The following is a 27,523-nucleotide window of genomic DNA, read 5'->3' on the forward strand; positions in this document are numbered from 1 at the left end:
GATTCCAAAAACGAAAATATCGATGAGTCCACACCCTACCACCTTGATAACCAAAACCATAACCCATGCCTTCATTAAAATTTTATGTCAAGAAGTTAAAATATGCAATTCATCAAATCAAAAGATCCCAGATTGGAGTCATTTCCATCTTAGTACTTCTCAGAAACGTTAAATCCCATAAAAATGAAATAAAGTATGGAAGAATGGCCTTTAATTGAGATAAAAGTTGCAAGCTTGAAAGACACGTAATCAAAGTTAGGGTTGTCTAATCTTAAAACAATGTTGTTCAGAACAATGTTAGATTGATTATATGATGCAACCAGAACTCCCTTCAAAGAAACCCTCATCAGAATTGGTTCAAAGTAGTAACAAAAGATCGAGTTCCAAAGCACTACTTAGATTCTATATACAAGGCAGCCACACAATCATATCACAGTGCATCTCATAAAGTAGTCTGATTCTGCCCCTATGAAAATAGTTCAACGTGATTCCATGTTCCCATGCTTCTTATATCTTTCACAGTACTATAACAGTTACTATCCCCTAGCCTTTTCCAAGTCTGGAAGATCTGCAAATGATAATTATTCATGTCAGGAGGGGTAGAGCACAATAAATATGGAAAATAATTACAAATAATTAAATATTCAATAAATAAATTGTCAATTTTGAGGAAATATAGACATTCATTTTACGGACTGATAGAGAGATATAGAGCTCGTGCCATGCATGGCACACTAACAGTAACCACAAGAGAAGAGAATGAGATAAAATGAATTATGGAGGGTTAGCCTAATTAAGATGTCATAGTTCATAATAATGCATAACATTTTAATAAAACAAAATGTTGTATGCACTTCAACTTCTGCAGAAATCTTGTCATCTACTTTCCCTTTAAGTTGAAGTATACATGTTGATTTATCTCTCCTACAAGTGTTTATTGAGAAGCTTTTCTAAAATCTAAAGGATCTCATTGTCACTAAGCAATTGAAAGAATCACTGTAATTTAATTAGAGGTACAACGGGATCACTCACACAACATTCCATCATCATCACTGCTTCCCTCATCTTGACCAACAAACTGCAAAAGAACAAGATGCCATTGATTGAGATTAGGTACTGAGTTACTAAATTTTGTAACCCATGTGGCAAGTGAAAAGAACTATTTTACCCGAGAATCATCATCAGACACCAAATCAGCTGCAAAAGTCCCAACAAAAGCTTTAATCAGATTAGAGCAATACTCACAAAAAGTAATAAATTCTATCATAATCCTCAAGCAACTTAAAAAAAATCAGGATGCTACAAATGGAATTAAGAATAATGACAATGGTGAGAAATGTGAATTGAGAATTGAGAATAAAAAATGATTTTATAGAACTAGGTAAATCAGCAAAGAAGAACAAGTGAATGAGATAGGCAACAGTTAATCAGGATGCCTGAAAGCAGTAGTGCCAATCACAACAGCTTACTGGTTCCCCCCAAACATGGTGGTTGGGGAAAGGGGAAGACCAGACGAAGATACTGGAAAAGTATAATATGTAAAATACTGATGAAACAGAAGAGGGAGGTATAGGTAAGTTGTCATCATCATACTTGTGGCCAAGGGAGTAGAATGATGTATAATACTGATCTTATACTCAAACATCTATCAATATACCAAGTTGAATAGAATTAATACAAACTCATCTAACAGTGCTATCATAATTAGATTCGAAACAAAAATAAAATGCTAATATTCTAACCACCCTCCCCTGCTGTTCAAGCAGAATTTCATTAAGCTCTCAACTAGTTACAAATAATGCAATAACATGAAAACAACATACAAATACTGTTAAACTATATAAAAAAAAAAAGAGAGAGAGACATTAAGCTCAAACCATGTATTTCTGAAACACAAAAGTACTTCATTTATATTGAGAAAATGAAATCAATAAAATAAATAAAGGAGATTTTACATCTAATAATAAAGATATGATTCGGGAATAAAAACAACAACATTCGTAATAATACATATATAATTTAGATATTCTTAGTTAAAAAGGATCTAAGCCTTATTTCTATAATTATAATACTTCTCTTGCACTTGAAATAATAATAGAGAGATGACGTGAATATGAGAGAGTGTGTAAACCCCTCTCAAGACTTTCATATTTATAATATCTTCAGATACATCAAATACAATGAACATAAGAAAATTCTAGAAGACATTTCCAGGAACTAAGATCAACAAAGTACAAAACACATAATAATAAACCATATTGAAGGTCATTTATTCTAAAACTCCCACTCAAGCTAGGGCATACAAATTATATGTACCAAACTTGGAGCAAATAAATTCAATCCGGGGACTTCTCAATGATTTGGTTAATACATCTACAAGTTGATCATTTGATCCAACAAACTCTGTACAAATATCTTTGGACAACAATTTTTCTCTAATGGAACACTGGATTGGAAGCAATGTCGAGAGCAGCTTGATTATCAAAATACATCTTCATCAGCTGAATATTACAAAAGTATAATTCTTGTAAGAATTGTTTTACCCATATAAGTTCATAAGCAAAAGATGCCATTATTCTATACTCAGCTTCAACACATGATCGAGTGACAACACTTTGCTTCTTACTTTTCCAAGAGACAATATTTCCTCCAAGAAAAACACAATATCATGTAATAGAACATCTATCCATAGTAGAACAAACCCAATCAACATCACAGTATCCAATAATTTGAGTATTCCTTTATCATCAAAAAGTAAACCTTATCCTAGAGCAATTTTGAGATATCTTAGAATACGAATGATGACATTCCATTCCAATGATCAATACATGGTTTTTGCATAAATTGACTCACAATACCAACTACATAGCACAAGTCTGGTTTAGTAATAGTGAGATAAATAAGTTTTCCAACTAGTCTTCTATATCTTTCTAGTACGTACAAATCATATGTACCAATGTGGTATGAACTTCTTCCACAACAATTACAATAGCCCAAGTCTTTCGAGAGGACCCACTCTCCTAAACACCTTTTTTTCCCATTAACAATCTTCCTACCTTCCCCAACACAACCCCTCCCTGACTATATATAATAGTCTTCTAAAAACCCTTTACAACCACCGGAGGTTATAACTACCTCCTAATGTCTATTCTTCCTAGTATACACCTTACCACTGAATCTATCAATTTGGGATTAATCTCCCTTGTGTAGAAAATACACATAGGGCATTGTATTTATAGTAAAGGAAGTATGGGCTAAGCCTAAAATACACATAAAGAATAATAACAAATAAACTAAAAGATAAAAATAGAGATAAGATATTTAATTATATATTTAACACTCCCCCTCAAGTTGGTACATACAAATCGTATGTACTAAGCTTGTTACAAATATAATTAATTCTCGATCCCCGTCAAGACTTAGTGAAAATATCTGCTAACTGTTAGAATTTGTTTTATTATTTGTATTAATTCTGTCATGATTTGTGTTTTATTATTTCCTTATTTAGCAGATTATAATTGCAGTGTATGATGGTATCCCTGAATCATAGGGATTTGATTGTCTAGGTGCTATTATTATACTTCCTAAAATAGGTTTCTAGCCTTATATATAGGAATTGTATTCTCATAATAATACATTGAACAATTCTACCCTAAATTATGAGACTAACTAATTATTTGAGTTAACGAACTCAGTTTTGATGTCTCTATATACAATCTTTTCTCAAATGAAATGATAGTTAATCTCAATGTGTTTAGTCCTCTTATGAAAAACAAGATTAGAACTAATATGAAAAGCAACTTGATTGTCACATATAAGTGTAATTTGAGTAACATCTCCAAATTGTAACTCTCTAAGTAATTGCTTAAGCTAGATAAGCTCACAAGTAGCTTAGGTCATAGCTCTATATTCTGCTTCTGCTTTAGAGCTTGCCACAAAACTTTGTTTCTTGCTTTTCCAAGAGATCAAGTTACCACCAATAGAGACACAATATCCAGATGTAGATCTTCTATCAAAAGGAGACCTTATCCAATCAGCATCTGAATAACAAAAAACTCTTGTATGGTTATTAGAACCATGTAACAATCCTTTTCCAGGAGATCCTTTAATGTACTTTAGTATACAAATGACTGCATTCCAATTACCTTGATATGGGAAATTAAGAAATTGACTTATCACGATGACAACAAAAGAAATGTCAGGACGAGTAACTATAAGATAATTCAATTTCACATCTAATATTCTATATTGTTACATATCTGACATAAGCTCTCCCTGATTTGGTAGAAGTTTAGTATTAGGATCTATGGATGTGTCAACAAATTTTGAATTCATCCTAATTTCCTCAAAAAATATCTAATGCATACTTTCTTTAAGAAATAACAATACCATAGTTGTTGGATTGTGCCACTTGAATACCCAAGAAAGATCTGAGTTTTCCAAGATTTTTGAATTGAAAATGATCACAAAGATGTTATTTAATCTAGGAGATGTCATGGTTGTCACTCAAAACAATATCATCAACACATACTATCAAGTAGACACATCCAACATTTGAGTGATGATAAAAGACTGAATGACATGCCTTACACCAAGTCATATCAAATTGTTGAACAACATTGCTAAATTTTTCAAACTAGGCGCTAAAAGACTAGTTTAGGCCATAAAAGGATTTGTGAAGACGACGTACCAACCTAGACTCCCCCCTAAGAAACAAATTCAGGAGGTTGCTCCATATAAATCTCTTCTTGCAAATCTCCATTGAGAAACACGTTTTTAACATCCAGTTGATAAAGAGGCCACTTTTGAATAGAAACCATGGCTATAAACAAACAAACAAACATAACTCATCTTTGCCACATGAGAAAAAGTATCACCATAATTCAACCCAAATATTTGTGTATAACCTTTGGCAACAAGACATGCTTTGAGACAATCAATAGTACCATGAGGACAAACTTTAATAGCAAAGACCCAACTGCAACCAACAACAGATCTACCAGACAGTAATGGGACAAACCCCCAAGTTCCACTATTATGAAGGGCACTTAGTTCATCTAGCATGGCCAAACACCAACCAAGATGGGCTAAGGCATCACAAGCAGACTTTGGAATAGTCACAAAAGAAATAAACGAAAGTAAAAAGACTCATTGAAGGTGACATCTGCAGAAACAAAATAGCGGTTAAGAGAATGAGAAAAATACTAGTATCCTTTTTGTGATATGGTAAACCCTAAAAAAACACATGTGTGAGCGAGGGGACATCTTATCAAGACCATGTAGACCAAAAACTTTTAGAAGGGATGAAGAGGGTCATGAGGAAATAAAATGGAATCAGGTATTTTATTATATAAAATCGAAGAAGGCAATTGATTAATGAGATAACAAACAGTAAGAACTACATCACCACAAAATATTGAGGAACCTCATCATGGATTAAAAGAGTGCGAGTTGTTTCAATAAGATGTCTAATTTTGCGCTCAACCACTCCATTTTGTTGAGATATATACGCACAGGAAGTTTGATGTAGAATGTCATGAGAAACCATAAATTGTTTAAAAGAATGAGAAAAATATTCACGGTCGTTATCATTATGCAAAATTCTAATAGAAACACCAAACTAAATTTTAATTTCATGAAAAAAAGATTGGAATATATGAAATTATTCATAATGATTTTTCATTAAAAATAACTAAGTACACCTTGAATAATCATCAATAAAAGTAACAAAGTATTGAAAACCTAAAGTAGACGTAACGCGACTAGGTCCTCAAATGTCAGCATGAACTAAGGCAAAAGGAGACAAAGCACCGTGTGTGACACTACGAGGAAAGGAACTAGGATTATGCATTGCCTAATTGACACAAATCATACACTAAATTTAACAACTTGGATATGGCAAGAACAGGCTACTACAATTTGGCAAGACCATGATGACTTAACTGAGCATTAAGAAGAGATGGAGAGTCCATAATTGTACCAACATGTGAAGAAGGGCGGAGATGATAAAGACCATGAAACTCACAGTTCCAATCACCTATCTCGAACTACGGTCCTGTAAACAAACAAAAGTTTGGGTAAAGGAAATAACACAATCAAAAGAACGGGTTAGACGACTAATGGATAATAAGTTAAAAGGAGGCCAAGGACATAAAGAACATTATCAATGGATAAAAAAGGAAAAAGATTAACAATCCCAACACCAAGAGCTAAAACACTAGACCCATTAGCCATTGTAACAGAAGGTAACATGACCAGTGACTCCTAAGTCAAGCACCCAAGGACCAATAGATGAAGATTAAGTAGACCAGCAAAAAATGTACCTTGGCATGCAATAGAAGCATTGAAACTAGAGGGCTTATGATCCTTACACCATTTTAGAAACTCATTGATGATAGCAGATTTGTCAACAGGAGCATATGAAGGAGAATCCAAAGTAGATGGCTATGAGAGAATATCAGTTTGAGCAATAGCATTAGATCGAGGAGGACGACTAAGTAATGCATAACACTTGTCAATTTTGTGGCCAAACATGCCACAATGGTCACAGTTGTGACGCAATTTTTCTGGCTTGCGAGAGTAGTTACGATCATCATGATGAGATGCCAAAGCAGAGGAATCATCGGAAAAAATAGGTGTATCAATGGAAGGTTTACACGCACACACAAAAGGGTGGAACAAGTAGAAATGAAATTGGGTATAACAAGAGAACCTTAAATCTGATCACGGACATGGGAGTATTTATCAACAAGTCCATGTAAAGTCAAAACCATGAAGAAGTTTGATCGTTGCTCAATTTCTTCTGCAAGAGTAGAGGCAGGAGGTAATACTTCATTAAATTCATGAAAAAGAACATTCATCTTACCCAAATAATCAACCATAGGGTCCTGAGTACGAGGAGCAACGTCAAAAAGGTCGTGACAAATACCATAGAGACGTTGAGTATCATTGGTGTACAATAATTTGGCATGTTTCCAAACTTCATAACATGTATCATAGGCATGCAACATTTGTTTGATAGAAGATTGCATGGTATTCTTGAGAACCATGCATAAGTGAGCATCAATCATCTTCCAATGGGGAAAATCACCGGAAGCAATATCAGTCCCTTTGAGAGTAAGATGATCAACATACCCCTGACTCTCAAGCCAAAGTTTAAGTTTGTTGCTCAAGTCACATAATTCTTGCTACCTAACTTATCAATGGGCAAGTGCACATTTTCCTGGGTACAAAAGACCAATGGGTCAAACATAGCGGAGGTAAAGGTAGAAGAAACAGTAGAAGTGGAAGAAGCAGTGGAAGACGCCATGAAGGGAGAGGAAACCTTAAAAATCCACAGTGCTCCAATGAAGGAACCAAGCATAAATCCTAAAAGACAAGACTGAGGTGAGTCCAATGAAGGGAATCGCTGCTAGAGAGAAGCCCTGAACGTGTGGGAACTCCATTGAAGACGTCATTGACAGCACGATGGTCGCCTGGCCAAGACGATCAAAACCGTGAGGTTGATGGTTGGAACTCCAACAATGGTGACGACAATGAGAGTTGCGGCGGTGGAGCAGTGACAGAGGCAACGAAATTTTTTTCTATACGAACCTGGGCTCTAGATACCTTATTAAATATACTGAAGATAGGTTTGAGATTAATCTCCCTTGTGTAAAAAATACACATAGGGCACTATATTTATAATAAAAGAAGTATGGGCTAAGCCCAAAATACATGTAAAAAATAATATATAAAGTGAAGATAAAGATAGAGATAAGATATCTAATGATAAATCTAACACCATATAAGTCTACAAGCAAGAGATGTCATTGCTCTATACTCAGCTTCAACACATGATCGATCGACAACATTTTGCTTCTTACTTTTCTAAAAGACAATTATTTCCTCCAGGCAAAACACAATATCTTGTAGTATAGCGTCTACCCTTAGTAGAACCAACCCAATCAGCATCACAATATTCAATAATTTGGGTATTCCCTTTATCTTAGAATATGAATGACAGCATTCCAGTGATCAATACATGGTTTTTGCATAAATTGACTCCACCAACTACATAGGACAAGTCGGGTCTTGTAATAGTGAGATAAATAATTGTTCCAACTAGTCTTTTATATCTTTCTGGATTAGAGAAAGTTTCTACCTGTTCTGCCATTAAATTTAGATTGGGTTAAATGTTTTTGGTCTATTAACTTTTGGTGAAAATTAAAATTAGTCTCTCCTCGAAACTTTGTAACAACAAACGACACATTTTACGAAGTCTTGGAACAGGTCAAATTATTGTACACCAATGACACTCAATGTCTATATGGTGTTTGTCACAACCTACTTAATGTTGTTGCTCCTCGTACTCAGGACCCTGTGGCAGATTATTTGGGTAAGGTGAATGTTCTTTTCCATGAATTTAATGAAGTATTACCTGCTGCCTTTAATCCTGCTAAAGAAATCGAGCAACAGTCAAGGTTCTTCATTGTTGTGATTTTACACGAACTTGCTGAAAAATATTCTCATGTCCGTAATCAGATTTTGGATTCTCCTATTATACCCAATTTTACCTCTACTTGTTCCACTCTTTTGTGTGTGCCTTGTCAACCTTCCACTGATCCACATGTCACTGCCAATAATTCCTCTGCTTTGGTCTCAACATGATGATTGCCACCACTCACGCAAGCCAGAAAAAGGGCATCACAAGTGTAATCACTATGGCAAGTTCGGCCACAAAATTGATTGTTGTTATGTCTTACATGGTTGTCCTCCTCTATCTGATGTTGTTGCTCACATTGATCCTCCGTTACAACCATCTACTACGAATCCTCCTTCATTTGTTTCTGCCACCGACAAATCTGCTATCATCAATGAATTTCGCAAATGGAGTGAGGATCGTAAGCTTTCTAGTTCCATGACTTTTGTTGCTCACACAGGTACAACTTTTGCTGGTCTGAATCAATCTTCACCTATTGGTCCTTGGGTGTTCGACTCAGGAGCCACCTATCACATTACTAGTAAAAATTCTTTGTTTTCCTCTTTGTCCTCTCCGGATAATTTACCCTCTGTTACAATGACTAATGGATCTCGTGTTTTAGCTCATGGTGTTGGGATTGTCAATCTTTTTTTCTTTTTGATCCATAGGTCTCCTTTTAACTTATCATCCGTAAGTCGTCTAAGATGTTATCTTGATTGAGTTCTTTCCTTTACCCAAACTTTTGTTTGTTTATAGGACCAAAGTTCGAAATAGGTGATGGACACCAGATTGAGTCCCATGGTTTTTACAATCTTCGCCCTTCTTCTCATGTTGGCATAATTATGGAGTCTCCACCTCTTCTTCTTCATGCTCAGTTAGGTCATCCTAGTCTTACTAAGTTGCAGCAGCTTGTTCCTAGCTTATCCAAGTTGTCCATGTTGGTGTGTGAGTCGTGTCAATTAGGCAAGCATAATCGTAGTTTCGCACACGGTGCTTCGTCCCCTTTTTGCTTTAGTTCACTCTAACATTTGAGGACCTAGTCGTGTTACGTCTAATCCAGTGTTATTGAATTTCGGCCATGGCGGCACCATGGCGGAAACCGGTAGCGGTTTCCCGGCCTGCCGCCACAATAAGGCGGAGGCGAATCGGATTTCTTGTGGCGGTCCATGGCGGCCGCTTTAGACATGGCGGGTGGCGGTGGCGGAACGGTCATGGCGTAAAAATCGGGTTGAAAAAAGGAAAAAGCAATGAACTTGAACAGAAAGAGAAGAAATGGCAGATGGAAGTGCAACAGTGGCGGCGCGGGAGAATGTGGAAGAAAGGAGGGCGTGGGAGAAAGTGAGAGAAAGAAGGATACTGAACCCTAATTGCATTGAGGTTTTGAGGCTTTAAAAAAATGGGCCAGACCCACTAAAACTTTATTTATTAATCTTACCTACTCTTTCACTCTTCTTTTCTTTTTTTACCCTAAATTTTTTACCTTGAGTTACTGCAGCAGTAAAATTCTCTTAACTTAAAACACATTCTTTTACCCAAACTTACTACAGAAGTAAATCTTCTTTTAACCTTTTCCTTCTCAACATTACTTTCTAACATCTAAGTATTAACTCTTGTAACTATCAGCCACCATTGCCAGCCGCTGCTGTCCCCATTGCCCGCCGCTGCCACCACCAAACACCGCCAACAGCTGCCGCCACTGGCCACCGCCAATTCTTTTTCTTTTCTAAATATTTTTTTCTACTTCTCTATTTTCACTATAATTATTTTGCAAAAAAAAAACATACCAATTTTTCAACAAAAATAATTGCCAATGATCATAATACTTCAATATCATTATTTTTGTATTAAAATTATATGTGAGGTATTATATTTTCTTTACCGTATTATTTCCGCCATAACCCGTTATAACTTTCGTTATAACTTTATAAAGGTTTTTGGGGTCACCGATATAATCCGTTATCCGATATCAATAACACTGGTCTAATCTAGGTTTTCAATACTTTGTTACATTTATTAATAATTATTAACGGTGTACTTGGTTATTTTTAATGAATAATCGTTCTGAATTATTTCATATCTTCCAATCTTTTTTTAATGAAATTCAAACTCAATTTGGTGTTCCTATTAAAATTTATGCAAAGTCATGATGGTCGTAAATAGCTTTCTAATTCTTTTAAACAATTTATGGCTTCGCGTGGCATTCTGCATCAAACTTCTTGTCCAAATACACGTCAATAAATGGGGTGGCTGAACACAAAAATAGACATCTTATTGACACCGCTTGCACACTTTTAATTCATGGCGAGGTTCCTCAATCTTTTTGGGGTGACGTTGTTCTTATTGTTATCTTATTAATCGCATGCATTCTTCGGTTTTAAATTATAAAATACATCATTCCATTTTATTTCCTCATGAACCTCTTCATCCCTTACCTTTCAAGGTTTTCTGGTCTACATGTTTTGTGCACAATTTTAGTTCTAGTCTAGATAAATTTTCTCCTCGATCAGACAAATGTGTCTTTTTAGGGTTTATAATATCACAAAAAGGATATAAGTGTTTTTCTCCTTCTCTTAACCGCTATTTTGTTTCTACAAATGTCACCTTCAATAAGTCTTCCATTTACTTTAAAAGTTCTTCTCATTCCACTGAGTCTCCATCTAATATAGTCAATATTCCTATGATTTGTGATCTTCTAGGTGTGCCTTGTACACCGTTAGTTTCTGCTCCACCATCACTTCAAGTTTATAGTCGTCGCCATCGTCCTCAACAACCATCAAGTGACTCACCTCAAGTGCCAACGAATGTGTCTCCTCCGGATCCAACAATTGAGTCTCCCCTTCCACCAAGTGACCTTCCAATTGCCCTCAGAAAAGGTATTTGTTCTACATGTAATCCCTCTCCTCATTATATTGTTTTAAATTACCATAGATTGTCTTCACCTTTTTATACTTATCTTTTGTCTATTTCTTCTGTGACCATTCCAAAATTTGTTCGTGGTGTCTTAACCCATCCTGGTTGGCATGAGGCCATGCTTGATGAACTGAGTGTTCTTTATAATAGTGAAACTTGGGAGCTTGTCCCATTACTATCTAAGAAATTTGTTGTTGGTTGCAGGTGGATTTTTGCTATTAAAGTTGGACCTAATGGTACTATTGATTGTCTCAAAGCACGTCCGGTGGCCAAAAGTTATACCCAAATCTTTAAGTTGGACTATGGTGATAATTTTTCTCCTGTGGCGAAGATGGCTTGTGTTCGTTTATTTATTGCAATGGAGGCTCTTCAACAATGACCTCTTTATCAACTAGACGTTAAAGACACATTCCTCAATGGCGATTTGCAAGAAGAGATTTATATGGAGCAACCTCATGGATTTGTTGCTTAGGGGGAGTCTTCTAAGTTGGTATGTCGTCTTCGCAAATCGTTATATGTCCTAAAACAGTTGCCAAGGGCCCGGTTTGCAAAATTTAGCAATGTTGTTCAACAATTTAGTATGACTCGATGTGAGGCAGATCATTCAGTCTTTTATCGTCATTCAGGTGTTGGATGTGTCTACTTGATAGTGTATGTTGATGACACATCGTTCTTACCGACAGTGATAACCATGGCATCTCTCAGATGAAACGACATCTTTATGATCATTTTCAGAACAAAGATCTTGGAAAACTCAGATATTTCTTAAGTATTGAGGTGGCACAGTCCAACAAATACGATATTGTTATTTCTCAAAGGAAGTATACATTGGATATTTTGGAAGAAACTAGGTTGATGAATTCCAAATCTATTGACACACTCATAGATCCCAATATTAAACTTCTACCGAATCAGGGGGAGCCTATGTCAGATCCCCAACAGTATAGAAGATTAGTTGGGATATTGAATTATCTTACAATTACTCGTCCTGACATTTCCTTTGCAGTCAGTGAGGTAAGCCAATTTCTTAATTCTCCGTGTGAAGATCATTGGAATGCAGTTATTTGTATATTAAAGTACATTAACGAATCTCCTAGAAAAAAGTTGTTATATGGTTTTTAATAACCATACAAAAGTTGTTTGTTATTCAAATGTTGATTGGGCAGGATCTCCTACTGATAGAAGGTCTACATCCGGATAGTGTGTCTCAATTGGAGGTAACTTGATCTCTTGGAAAAGCAAGAAACAAAGTGTTGTGGCAAGATCTAGTGCAGAAATAGAATATGGAGTCAAGACTTTAGCCACTTGTGAGCTTGTTTGGCTTAAGCAATTGCTTAAGGGGTTATAGTTTGGAGACGTTAATTAAATGACACTTATACGTGACAATCAAGTTGCCCTTCATATCAGTTCTAATCTTGTCTTTCATGAGAGGACTAAACACATTGAGATTGACTGTCATTTCATTCAAGAAAAGATTGTGTCTGGAGCAGTGTTATTGATATCGGATAACGGATTATATCGGTGATCCCAAAAACCTTTATAAAGTTATAACGGACGTTATAACGGGTTATGGCGGAAATAATGCGGTAAAGAAAATATAATACCCCACATATAATTTTAATACAAAAATAATGATATTGAAGTATTATGATCATTGACAATTATTTTTGTTGAAAAATTAGTATGTTTTTTTTTTGCAAAATAATTATAGTGAAAATAGAGAAGTAGAAAAAAATATTGAAAAAAGAAAAAGAATTGGCAGTGGCCAGTGGCAGCAGCTGTTGGCGGTGTTTGGTGGTGGCAGCGGCCGGCAATGGGGACAACAGCGGCTGACAATGGTGGCTGACAGTTACAAGAGTTAATACTTAGATGTTAGAAAGTAATGTTGAGAAGGAAAAGGTTAAAAGAAGATTTACTTCTGTAGTAAGTTTGGGTAAAAGAATGTGTTTTAAGTTAAGAAAATTTTACTGTTGCAGTAACTCAGGGTAAAAAATTTAGGATAAAAAAGAAAAGAAGAGTGAAAAAGTAGGTAAGATTAATTAAATAAAGCTTTAATGGGCCTGGCCCATTTTTTTAAAGCCTCAATGCAATTAGGGATCAGTGTATCCTTCTTTCTCTCACTTTCCACGCCCTCCTTTCTTCCACATTCTCCCGCGCCGCCGCTGCTGCACTTCCATCTACCATTTCTTCTCTTTCTGTTCAAGTTCCTTGCTTTTTCCTTTTAAAAACCCGATTTTTACGCCATGACCGTTCCGCCACCGCCACCCGCCATGTCTAAAGCGGCCGCCATGGACCGCCACGGGAAATCCGATTCGCCTCCGCCTTATTGTGGCGGCAGGCCGGGAAACCGCTACCGGTTTCCGCCATGGCGCTGCCATGGCCGAAATTCAATAACACTGGTCTGGAGACATCAAGACTGAGCTTTTTAACTTAAGTTATCAATTAGCAAATGTTTTCACTAAGTCTTTACAGGGACCAAGAATTTGTTATATTTGTAACAAGCTTGATACATACGATTTGTATGCACCTGCTTGAGGGGGAGTGTTAAGATATCATTAATATCTTATCTCTATCTTATTTTTAGCTTCTATTATTATTGTTTTCCGTATGTCATAGATATTGTTTAGATATTGTTTGATATTATTAAGATATTGTTAATCACAATATCAAACAATATCTTCTATTTACTCTATTTATTTTCAGTTACTCTTTTTAATTGTACCTCTCTCTATTATAAATAGATTACCCTATGTGTGATTTATACACAAGGGAGATTAATCTCAAACATTGTTTGTCGCCGTCACCGCCGGAGTGTTAGTTCCAACCGGCGACCACACGGTTCTGATTGCCCTGGCCAAGCGACCTCTTTGGTATTTTACAGTTTTTTTCTCTCTTCCCTTCCTCCATGGCGTCTTCCGCTGCCTCTTCCAGTTCTAAAATCTCTTCTGGTCTGTTTGACCCGTCCATCTACACTAACTATGTTAATGTACACTTATTCATTGACAAGTTAATTGGCCCTAATTATGCCACATGGTCATTAGACGTCCGATTATAGCTTCAGAGTTAGAAGTATCTTGATCATCTTACTCCGAAAGCACCTACTCTCACTCTTGTTTAGGAAGACCGTTGGGAAACCATTGATGCTCAATTATGTGTGGATCTCAAGGGTACTCTTGATCCTTTGTTAAAGCAACTTTTTCGTTCCTACGAAACATGTGCTCAAATATGGGAGCATGCCAAGTTATTATACACCAATGATACTCAACGTCTCTATGGTGTTTGTTCTAAATTTGCAGATCTTATTTCCTCTAAACATCAAGACTCTATGACTGATTATATGGACAAAATTCATGCTCTTTTTCATGAGTTCAATGAGTTATTACCCCCTTCCCCCGACCCTGCCACAGAAATCGAGCAACGCTAAAAGTTTTTAATGCTCGGAGCATTATACAAGCTTGCTGATAAATATTCACATATTCGTGATCAAATTTTGGGTTCCCCAGTTGTCCCCACCTTGACTTCAACCTGCTCTACTCTTTTGCGTGTACCAAAACAACCCAACACTGATACACCTGCTTCTGTTGATGATTCTTCTGCGTTGGCATCTCACTCGCCCTCGCAAACAGGGAAAGGGCGTCCTAAGTGTGAGCATTGTGGCAAGCTCGGTCACAAGATTGACAAGTGTTATGCATTACATAAGTGTGAACATTATGGCAAGCCAGGTCACAAGATTGATAGGTGTTATGCATTGCATGGTCGTCCTCCTCGCTCTGCTGCAACTACTCAGACCAACCTTTCCCCACCTTCGTCTATTGGGGATCCTCCTTCTGTTTCATCCGATACACCTACTATGTTCAACAAATTTCTCAAATGGTATAAGGATCAACAGTCTTCTAGTTCCACTGCATTTGTCACTCACACAGGTACATCTTTTGTTGGTCTGACTCGATCTTCTTCTCCTGGTCCTTGGGTTTTTTATTCAAGAGCCATTGATCATATTACTGGTAACAAATCTTTGTTTTCTTCTTTATCCTCTCATAATCCTTTACCTTCTGTTACATTGGCTGATGGTTCAAGAGTCTCATCTCATGGTGTTGGCACTGTTAAACTTTTCCCTTCTTTAACCATTGATAATGTTCTTTATGTCCCTGGGTCTCCTTTTAACATGTTGTCCATCAGTCGTCTAACTCATTCTCTTGAGTATATTGTTTCTTTTACCAACAATTTTGTGTGTTTACAGGACCGGAGTTCGAAACAAGTGATTGGCACAAGATGTGAGTCTCATGGTCTTTCTCATCTCCGTCCCTCTACACACGTTAGTGCAGTTATGGAGTCTCCCTCTCTTCTTCATGCTCAGTTAGGTCATCCAAGCCTTGCAAAGTTATAGCAGCTTGTCTGCCTTGTCCAAGTTATCTCGCTTGGTGTGAGTCGTGTCAATTAGGCAAGCATTGTCGTACTTCCTTTCCTCGTAGTGTCACACGTGATGCTTCGTCCCCTTTTGCCTTGGTTCACTCTGACATTTGGAGTCCTAGTCGCATTAAGTCTACTTTAGGTTTTCAATACTTTGTTACTTTCATTGATAATTATTTCATATGTACTTGGTTATTTTTAATGAAACATCGTCCAAAATTATTTTATATCTTTCAATCTTTTTTTAATGAAATTAAAACTCAGTTCGTTGTTTCTATTAGAATTTTGCACAGTGATAATGGTCGTGAATATCTTTCTCATTCTTTTAAACAATTTATGACTTCTCACGATATTCTGCATCAAACTTCTTGTGCTTATACCCCTCAACAAAATGGTGTAGCTGAACGTAAAAATAGACATCTTATTGAAACAACTCGCACTCTTTTAATTCGTGGAGAGGTTCCTGAACATTTTTGACGTGATGTTAATCTTACTGTCTGTTATCTCATTAATCGCATGCCTTCTTTGATTTTAAAAAATAACATACCTCATTCCATTTTATTCCCTCATGAACATCTTCATCCCTTGCCTCTAAGAGTTTTCGAGTCTACATGTTTTGTTCATAATTTCAGTCCTGGTCTTGACAAGTTTTCTTCTAGATCACATAAGTGTATTTTCTTAGGGTTTACAAGATCACAAAAAGGATACAAATGTTTTTTTCCTTTCCTTAACCATTATTTTGTATCTGTAGATGTCACCTTTGATGAGTTCTCTCTTTATTTTAAGAGTCAAACTTCACCTCTGACACCATCCAATCCTGACAACTCTCCCAGTACCTTTAATGTTCCTATTGTTTGTGACTCCCTTATTGTCTTCTTCACCATCGATTCCTGCTCCACAGTCAGCTTCTCCTCCACCACCTATTCAGGTTTATAGTCGCCGAAATCGATCACAACCACCACCATGTGACTCCACTCAAGTGCCAACTACTTTGTCTCCTCCAGCTCTGACACCTGAGTCTGACCTTCCCATTGCCCTCCGAAAAGGTATGCGTTCTACCCATAATCCCTCTCCCCATTATATTGCTTTGAGTTATCATCGATTGTCATTACCTTTTTATACATGTCTTTTCTCTCCTTTTGTGACCATTCCAAAAACTGTCTGTGAAGCTTTAGCCCATCCTGGTTGGCGTCAGGCCATGACAGATGAACTAAGTGCTCTTCAAAACAATGGAACTTGGGAACTGGTCTCGTTACCGTCTCGGAAATTTGTTGTTGGTTGTCGGTGGGTGTTTGCTATCAAAGTTGGACCTGATGGTACTATTGATCGCCTCAAAGCTCGTCTTTTGGCCAAAGGTTATACTTAAATTTTTGGGTTGGATTATGGAGATACATTTTCCCCCGGCAAAGATGGCTTTTGTTCGTTTATTTATCGTCATGACTGCTCTTCAACAATGGTCTCTTTATCAACTGGATGTTCAAAATGCTTTGCAAGAAGAAATCTATATGGAGCAACCTCCTGGGTTTGTTGCTCAGGGGGGTTTTCTGGGATGGTATGTCGTCTTCACAAATCCCTATAAGGCCTAAAACAATCTCCTACGGCCTCGTTTGGAAAGTTTAGCAATGTTGTTCAGCAATTTGGTATGACTCGATGTGAAGCAGATCATTCTGTCTTTTATCAACTCTCGAGTGCTGGATGTGTTTACTTGATAGTATATGTTGATGACATCATTCTTACTTTGAGTAACAACCATGGCATCTTTCAGTTGAAACATCTCTATCACCATTTTCACACCAAAGATCTTGGCAAACTCAGATATTTCTTGAGTATTGAGGTAGCACAGTCCAATGATGGTATTGTTATATCTTAGAGAAAGTATGTCATGGATATTCTAGAGGAAATAGGGTTGGTGAGTTCAAAGTTTGTTGATATACCCATGGATCCCAATACTAAACTTCTACCAAATTAGAGGGAGCCTATATCTGATCCTGAATAGTATAGAAGATTGGTTGGGAAATTGAATTATCTTACCGTTACTCGTCCTGACATTTCCTTTGCAGTCAGTGCGGTAAGCCAATTTCTTAATTCCCCATGTGAAGATCATTGGAATGCAGTCATTCGTATTTTGAAGTATATTAAAAGATCCCCTGGAAAAGGATTGTTATATGGTTCTAATAACCGTACAAGAGTTGTTTGCTACTCAGATGTTGATTGGGCAGAATCTCCTTTTGATAGAAGATCTACATCTGGGTATTGTATCTCCATTGGTGGTAACTTGATCTCGTGGAAAAGTAAGAAATAGAGTGTTGTAGCAAGATCCAGTGCAGAAGTAGAATATAGAACTATGGCCTCAGCTGCCTGTGAACTTGTTTGGCTCAAGCAATTCCTTAGAGAGTTACAATTTGGAGATGTTATTTAACTGACACTTGTGTGTGACAATAAGGCTGCTCTTCATATTAGCTCTAATCATGTCTTTCATGATAGGACCAAACACATTGAGATTGATTCATTTCATTTGGGAAAAGATCATGTCTGGAGACATCAAAATTGAGTTTGTTAACTCATCAGTTAGCAGATATTTTTACTAAATCTTTACAGGGACCTAGAATTGATTATATTTGTAACAGGCTTGGCACATACGATTTGTATGCTCCAGCTTGAGGGGGAGTGTTAGATATTATTTAGATATTGTATGATATTATTAAGATATTGTTAGATATTGTTAATCACAATATCAAACAATATCTTCTATTTACTTTATATATTTTTAGTTACTCTTTTTAATTGTTTCTCTCTCTATCATATATAGATTACCCTATGTGTGGTTTATACATAAGGGAGATTAATCTCAAATCCTATTTTATTTATTCTTAACAGTATATATTTTGAGCTCAGCCCACATTTTCTTTATTATAAATACAACCCCTATGTGTATTTTCTACACAAGGAAGATTAACTCAAACCTAGTTTCACTATATTTAATAGTTATGATTTATAGAAGCTTACAAGTTGACTCTTCATCTTCATCACACCATCTATTCCAATCAACCTTCAAGTACGGAGCAGGTTTCTCTTCAGACTTCAATAGCCTCTTCCACCAACCTTTTTCTCCTTTCTGAATTGAGCATAGTATGTTTCTTAAGCTAGATTTAGTTTTACAACCCTACACACCATAATGAAAAATTTAAGTATATGACCACCAAAACTTTTCTTTTAAAATGTTTGACATGGAAAAGAACAAAATAAGAGGCAAAAACAAAAAGTATTGAGTAAGATTCTCTTGAGAAATTTATTTCACCACCAGATCTCTAACTTTTAGCATAATATTTGAGTAGTTTCATATTCATTCAACTTCAATAGAATCTTAAAAGAAAACGCTATTAATGTAAACATAAAAGCATTGCATGCTTCATATATGCATATGAAAAAAAATTCCACAAGCTGTTACATATATCATAACAATTTTTCTTGAGAGTGATAAAGACTCAACAAAAGAAAAGACAATGGGGATCAGAGCTACAGGCACTAAACTCTTAAGAAACAGCAGGTAAAAGAAACAAGAATAGCAACAATGTGATGTAGGAGATGATTGGGAACGAGGTGGCAATGATTGGTTTTAGTTGGAACCATCGACCAAATTTTGGATGATATTTGAGTATAGTGAAATCATAACAGTGAATCAATGACAAAGAACGGACACTTCTCAAAAGAATAAGTTGCCCACACTTCAGATGCAAATAATTCTTCCTATGTATCAAGGTTAAATGCTTAAGTTATTAGGTGGAGAAACGGCAATAGTTTAACATCTCTGATCCTGTACATAACTATGTTAACTGAAAAGTGTACTACAACATGAGCTGCATGCATTAATGCTGCAGAAATATTCAAATTTCAGACACACATACACAAAAATACATAAGGAATAGTATTCAGGATTTACAAGCTTTCCATAATGCCTTAACCACAAATGACCATTGTCCACCAAATTACCATAGAGATTTTGTACAGCTCAATGTGGGATTAGACAATAGGGAAACCCCAAACCCAAAGGTTGGAACAGTTTTAACATAACATGATTAAAAGGAATCATTTCATCAAATATTTTTTCCAGCACAGCATCAATTTCAAACGATAATATGTCCAACAATCCCAAAAGCTAAGAAGGGCACAACTACTTTCGGCCCAAGAGGTTAAATTAATATCAAAAGCTGAACGGTATTTGATGGAGAAAAAGAAAAGGAGATATCAAATTCAAAAGAAAGTACAAAAGAATTGTAATTAGAAAACATATAGCCAGCCCCAAATCCCAAATCCTTCAAAAATCATCATACTCGTCACTACAATCACCGTTATCCTTACATAGCCACAAAACACGACTTCACACAAAGTATGGACAGAATCAAATAACAGTGTGGCATTTTTCTAATGTGAAGAATTTAATAAAACAACCATAATCTCCCTCACCTCAGGTTCAATAGATCCATAAAGTTCTAAGCTAAAGCTGTAGGATTCATCTTGAGTGCCCGAAGCAGAGAAACTAAACAAACCCTGAGGCTCACACTTCACAGAAACATCCTTGGCATCAGGCAGAGCAACAGTAAGGTAAATCTTATCAGAACGTTGAGCCCACAAAACTTCAGGATGGCGACTAATCTCACAAAAAGAAAAAAAGACACAACTTTTCAACAACATTACAAATAAATGGGTAAATTGCTCAGAATATTAACCTGTTACAAGTTACAACCAAATGGATCAACTGTATTACAATGTTTTTGCCGCAAAAGATGTGAAACAGAAGCGGCAAAGGCAATATAGAAATGGGGTACTGGTAAAATTAAGTTATCTTACAAGTGATGAAGTTTTCTCATTTCGTGTCGCAGCAGATATCAGAAAAAGCTTTAGAAAATTACTAGTAAGTCAAACAATGAAATGAGAACAGAAAAAGAAGCAAAGAAAAAACCTCATTTGTTGAGTGAGAAAGACGAATGCGAAAGGAAGAGTCTCCAGAAGAGAAAGAAATGTTGGTATGATTACGATAATATAATGACTTCAAGACAACCAGAAACTTCGTTGTTGATTCTTTGATCTCACCTTCCTTGTCAAAGGATTCTCAACCTACAACCTACAAATATTCCTTACCAGCGTCATTTTTTCACTCATTTCCAGTAGATATTTGCCTTTTATGGACTAGGTTAATTATTTGGATGTTGTCGACTTTGGTGGGTTTTAATTTGGTCCCGTTCCAAAATAAGTTTTAATTGCGTCTTTCGAAAAAAAAGTATTTTAATTAATTGTTTTTTTAGCTTATTATCCGACTGTCATATGTTAACTATATGATTTTTTTTAAATTTAATTTTTTTTAATTTTGTAATACTTTTTTAAAATTTGTTACAATGTGTCAGGTCCTTAGTCTCATGTGACTATATAATATGACATGTCAATATAACTATCAAATGTCATTATCTTGTTTTTAAATTAGTCTTCATATATGTCTATTTGATTCAATCTAGTCCATACTTATGTCTTTTTCATTCAAATTGGTCCTAATTTTATTTTTTGTAAATAGAGCAATTTTATTTTTCTTCAATTTGAGACAATTTATTATTTGTAGAAATGTTATACTATTATTTTTTATTAAAAACAACTTTCTAACATATTACATCATTATATGTTGTTAACTCATGTTTCGTTAATCATCCAAATTTTTTTTTCAAAATAGAATAATATTGTTCCTCTCCAATTTAAGACCGAATTTATTATTTGTATAAATGTTATACTAATAATATTTATTAAAAATGACTTTTTAACATATTACATAGTTGTATATTATTAACCTATATTTTGTTAATAATTTATTTTATTACTAAATTTTAATATAAATATCAATACTTAATTTTTTTAAAATATTTATACTTAAATTAGTTTTAATCTTATAATAAAACATAGATTAAAAAATATATTTCAATTATTAAAAAAAATTGGGACAAAATTGAATCAAATAAACATAAATAGGGACTAAATTGAATTAAAGGCACATAAATAAGGACTAAATTGAAATCAAGACAATCATACCACATGTCACATCAGGGACCTGAAATTTTTTTAAAAAAAGAAAAATTTAAAAATTAAGAGAAAATAAAAAAAAAAAAAAATCACATATTGACACATGACACATAGTTCACGATGTTAGTAATTTTTTTCTCAAAAGGGGCCTAATTGAGACACTTTTACAAAAGTTGGGATGCAATTGAAACATTTTGGAAAACGGAGAGTAAATTGACACACTGTAACATCCCGTCAGGATATTACAGATTTATAAATAATAAAATAAATAAATAAATAACAACGCATTTAATAATACCTCATTTTCCCAAAACGCGGGAAAATTTAAACTTTACTAAATGAGCATAAAAAGTTCATAATCCATCTGTTCCAAAATTTAAGAACAATATTACAAAATCACCCATCATGGGTTTACAACTGTTTCAAAAGAAATAAAGAAACATAAAATTTCCCAAGTCGAACCCCTCTTCGCAACTAAGCTCCACCTAAGCCACCTGCATCAACAACATCTGCTCCCGTGTACCGCGTACACGATCATCGCCAAACACACGTAGATAGGGTGAGCTTAACAGATAAATCATGTATATATTACAAATATGTACATGTTCACATACACACATATTACCATACATAACTTGAAGTTTTCTACATTATTCTATCCTTTAATTCCTAGTATCTGACCCCCAATCAGCTCATTCGTGTTCTACATCGTCTAAGGATTACTTCAAGGTGACTTGCTGCCATACCCATCGGCCACAATCGATAGAGCACGTGCGGGAAAACATGTTACGGACCATACACCGCAACGCCAAGTAGAGTTCCCATATACGAACATAGTCTATATCGTCCCAAGACTACCAAACTCGTCAGCCAACAACTGAGGAGGGCAATCTATCTGGACCCATTCGTACTGGCCACAACCAACACACTCACACCGGCAACACTCGCCAACCTGAGCCACAACTCAAGGGTTCCTCGTGCTCATCCACCATCCCGAGCCATAACTCAATAAATGCTATTACGAGCCACAACTCAAGGAATACCATGTGCTTAACCCTTATCCCGAGCCACAACTCAAGGGATACTCTAAGCCACAACTCAAGGAACACCAGCAACCCCATCTTTAAAGCACCACTAGACGCCTTGTAGATCACAAATACACAATCAAAGTTTCAAAGCTGCAGCAGTGCAAATCGCTTGGCGGGGGACACGTGCCGCCAGGCGCTGCCAGCTTCCAGACCGCCTGACGGGTGTCTCGTACCGCCAGGCGCACAACGCCTTTAAATTTCTCTCGCAACAGCGACCGCCTGGCGGAACTGCCTCTGCCGCCAGGCGCACCAAGCCCCGAGACCCCTCTGTGATCCCGCTACTGCTTGGCGATCCAAATCCCACCGCCAGGCGCCATGACAGTACAGCACACACTAGTTTTATTGTTCAAGTTTAACATAGTTTCTTACCACATTTCCATTTGATCAATCCCCGATTTATTACTTAAATGGTTACTAACAATGGTGAGGTCAAATCCCCACTCCCTAGCTTGATAACAGAACTCATTCAGTAATGATATTAAACTCCTTCCTTCTTAACCTATTAGTACTCTTAGATTCTTTACCACTAAGTTGTTATCAAACCTCTTCCACTGTTTGGACTCTCATTCACCATAATTGATCAATTGCTAAACCCCCTCGTACCCAACTTAACTAGTATGCACAATCTCTATTGTGCCATAAGATAGAAAGACCTCCAATATTCGACATCACCGCCACCTAAGGAATTTCTCACCCTTGTGGTTCATACACAACTCCCTCGTCAACCACCCCAACCATCACAATTCCCATATGTTGATTCTAACCCAAAGGAAACAGTACCCAACCTCAGCGCACAACACTTCAGCTTGCAGCATCTCTGTCACTATGCTGGCGCCTGGCGGCCAGCCCCCGTGCCGCCAGGCGGTGCTTACCATCTGGGTATTTTCCAGATTTTTCCCGCACTCAAAACCCCACCATTTTTCCATCTTTGTGAATTCCCACTACAATGCCATCCGGTTCTAGCACAATCACAACGACTCCATATTTTAATTACACTGATCCTTATTTCTATATGCAATTCACGATAATTCAATTCAACGAGCAATCAAAGTTACCAGTTCTAGCACAATCACAATGACTCCATATTTTAATTACACTGATCCTTATTTCTATATGCAATTCACGATAATTCAGTTCAACGAGCAATCAAAGTTACCACACCTTCAACCCTAAGCTTACACACATTGTTCCATTCATTTAAGCCATTAATTAGATGACCATACCTACTGTTGGTTAACAATATCACTCTGTACAATTCACCACTGACTTATGCCCCGATTAGATTTAGCCCAGAACTCCAAGAACCCAAAAACAGGTCAAATTACCCCGCGCCGCCTAGCGGCTCAACCAGTCCCGCCAGGTGCTTCATCAGCAAACCTAGAAAATAGCCAAGACGCTTTGCATTGCCTGGTGGCCGGGAGTGTGCCGCCAGGCAACTCCTCTTCCAAGAACCCAGAACACACGCAATTGTATGAGTTGCCTGGCGGTGGTTCTATCACCCGCCAGGTGGTTTCTGGAAAATTCCAGAAACGCATAATTATAAAGGATTTAACAGTGCAAAAACAACCAATATACCATACAGTTACACATTATTAATCATATGCATAAAAAATTACAGAGTCCAGCTCCCCTAACCTGATCTCCTTTGCTATACTTGAAATCCTCAAGCTCTCTCCTTTGATCACCAATGGCCACCCTTGAATATCCTCAACCCCGCCTCCAAACTCACTCACGCCAGACCCCTCTCACTCACTTTTGTCTCTGTTTTCTAGGTCTAAGTTCAGCCTTGCAAAACCTTGCCTAAACTCTCACTTTTGCCTTTTAAACTAGTGCTTTAGGTTAACCCAAGAATTAAAAACGAAAATTCAACTTATTAACTCTTAATAGCCATTCATATCTCATCATGAATGATGATTGCAGCCCCCCCTTGGCCGTGCTGATTCCAGTAGGTTTCTGTTAACCTTTCCAATTCCCTCCAAAGTTAACATTAGCAAAATAAAAAAAAATAAGTTTCATTTAGAATTACCAAGGTTTGAACCCATAACCACTTAGTCACCATTCAAGTGCATAACCAATTCAACTAATCATGTTTCATGCTAACAATCATAATTCAGACATCATAACATACCAGAACTTGTTTTCATAGATTTAAATAATAAAATAATAACACAAAAGTTAGCATACATAGGACTCGAACCAAAGTCCTCTCACACAATCAAAGTGCTCTCAACCACATGAGCTAGCACCTTTCCACATCATACCAACCATAATTTAATGTCATAATTATTTCCCCTCCCGCATTTTATTAATTAATTATTTAATTAATTAATTAAATTCTACGGGTGTTACACACACCCCTACCAAAGTAGTGACAATCCAACTCTAAATGTCATTTTAACTTGCTTTTTTCAGACTTAATCACAAATTTATAATTTCAGGCCTAAAATCAAATAAACATGACAAGATCCTGAAGAATAACAACTATGGAAGGAGGGAGATCTTGAAGTGAAGAACTTGGAATACAAGTGAGTGAAGAGTGACACAAGGAGATAGGAAGGTTGTTCTTCATGAAGCACATGGAATAAAGACTTTTGAGTAAAAAGTACTTCATGAGAAATGACCTTAGGATTTTAACTTTATGAATCCCCTACCTCACTCTTTGGACTTAAAGTAGATTTCTTGGAACTCTATTCCTCTCTCGTAGCTCACATTTGAGCTTGATCTTGATCACTAGCAACTTAAGTAGGAGTGAGAGGGTGAAGAACAAACTTTTTAGCCTTATGTAGAAGGGTGATCTCACTGGTATGGCCATTGTGGGTGGTTTTGCGATCAAATTGTCATGACCTTCCCAAGAGAATATGACAAGCTTCCATTGGAATAACATCACATAAAACCCTATCTTTGTATTTTCCAATGGAAAACTTAATATCCACTTGATGCTTAACTTTAATATCTCCATCTTCATTAAGCCAATAAAGTTTATAAGGTTTGGGATGAGGTATCAAGGCTAAGTTCAACTTCTCAACCAACCTTGTACTACAGTAATTGCAACACGATCCACTATCAATGATAAGAGAACATGTGTTTTTCCAAACATCACATATAGTGTGGAAAATGTTTTCTCTTTGATCATTGAGAGGAGCACTAGGTTGATTAATAAGAAGCCTCATAATCATGACAAAACGACCTTCATTAGGATAAGCATCTTCTTTGGAAGATGCTTATGAATGGCTACCCTCAAAATCACTAGAAGAAGAAGACTCACCTTGACTACTATAGAGGTCATTGCCCTTTAACATAATAGATTTTTTGTAGGGCATTGGGCAGTCACATGACCTCGGCCTAAGCACTTAAAGCACTTAATTTCACTACCTCTTTTGTTAGAGGTTTCACCTTTGTCACTTACCTTTGCTGGATTCTTAGGAGTAGACTCCTTTGCTTTTGAAAAATCCTTTTTGAAATCCTTTTGTGGCTCACTTTTGGGATAAGAGGGAGAAGAATCCTTGCAAGAAGGTCTTCTTAAAAGTTATTGCTCAACCCTAATGCACATTTGCATAAGATCATTCAAATTATTGTAGGGGAACAACTCAACTTTATCTCATATTACATAATTGAGACCACTCAAGAATCTAGCAATGGTAAGATCCCAATTTTCTTCAATCCTAGCTCTCAAAATGTATAACTCCAATTTTTGTCTATATTCTTCTATTGCCATAGACCTTTGTTGGAGCCTTTAGAGTTTTTCCATGATGGGCATGAAGGGCTTCTTTAAGATCAAACCAATAGTTAATTGCAGGAAGCCTTTTTCTCCTTCTTTGGAGGACTAAGGAAGTATACCAATTTAAAGCATGTCCTTGAAAGCTAAGGGTAGCTAAGGAGACATGCCTTTCTTCCTCTGCAACATGGCTCTAAAAAAGTTGTTCAACTGTTGCAACGTAATCAAGATATGTCTTTGCATTATCCCTACCATGAAAGTGAGGCAATTTTATCCTAACTTCTTTAGGGTGTGGAGGAATGTGCCTTTGTCTTCTCACATAAGGCGATTGTTGTAAGACCCGTGAAATTAATTAATTAAATAATTAATTAATTAGTAAATGTGAGTAAAAAGAGCCTTTATGACATTAATTGTTGGTTGGTGTGACGTGGAAAAGTACTAGCTCATATGGTTGAGAGTACTTTGATTGTGTGAGAGGATTTGAGTTCGAGTCTTATGTATGCCAATTATGTGTTGTATGGTTTATTTATTATTTTGTTTTGGTAATGGAATTGTGAATGGTGAGTGATAGTATAATCATAGGATTATAATGGTTATCACCAAATGTGGTTTGGCATAGTGGTTATGCTTTGTTCTTATGAGTGGGAGGTCATGGGTTCAAACCTTGATGGGCATAGAGTAAGCTTTATGAATGTGGAAAGGTAGAGACAACCTAGCAGAATGGGGCGCCAAGAGGGTTGGGAAAACCATAATAAAGCCCAATTTCGTTTTATTTTTAAAACCCATTTTTAAGACACCTATAAAAGGCAAAGTTTAGGTAAAAAGAAGGGTTTCTACAATTGTTCTGTGGCAGCTTGAGAGGAGAACGAAATTGGA

At 36.4% G+C, this 27,523-nt stretch overlaps 1 protein-coding gene across 2 annotated transcripts; it reads right to left on the minus strand.

Annotated features, from left to right (window-relative positions):
* Positions 1-246: 246 nt before the first annotated feature.
* On the minus strand, positions 247-21,003 carry LOC114182280 (HSP20-like chaperones superfamily protein). Of its 2 annotated transcripts, XM_028069114.2 has the most exons (6): positions 20,742-21,002; positions 20,246-20,429; positions 18,788-18,944; positions 1,169-1,197; positions 1,033-1,078; positions 247-568 (listed from the first exon to the last, which is right to left on the minus strand). In XM_028069114.2, exons 1-6 carry the CDS (start codon positions 20,744-20,746, stop codon positions 537-539), a joined length of 453 nt encoding a protein of 150 aa, XP_027924915.1. In that variant the 5' UTR covers positions 20,747-21,002; the 3' UTR covers positions 247-536. The 2 variants fall into 2 exon arrangements, with proteins under 2 accessions (XP_027924915.1, XP_027924916.1); XM_028069115.2 differs by lacking the exon at positions 18,788-18,944 and having other exon boundaries at positions 20,742-21,003.
* Between the last annotated feature and the right edge of the window lie 6,520 nt (positions 21,004-27,523).

Source organism: Vigna unguiculata, chromosome 4 (assembly GCF_037176805.1).
Source record: "Vigna unguiculata cultivar grain cowpea cultivar isolate G323 ecotype 2 chromosome 4, ASM3717680v1, whole genome shotgun sequence".
In the NCBI taxonomy this organism is placed as follows: Eukaryota; Viridiplantae; Streptophyta; class Magnoliopsida; order Fabales; family Fabaceae; genus Vigna; species Vigna unguiculata.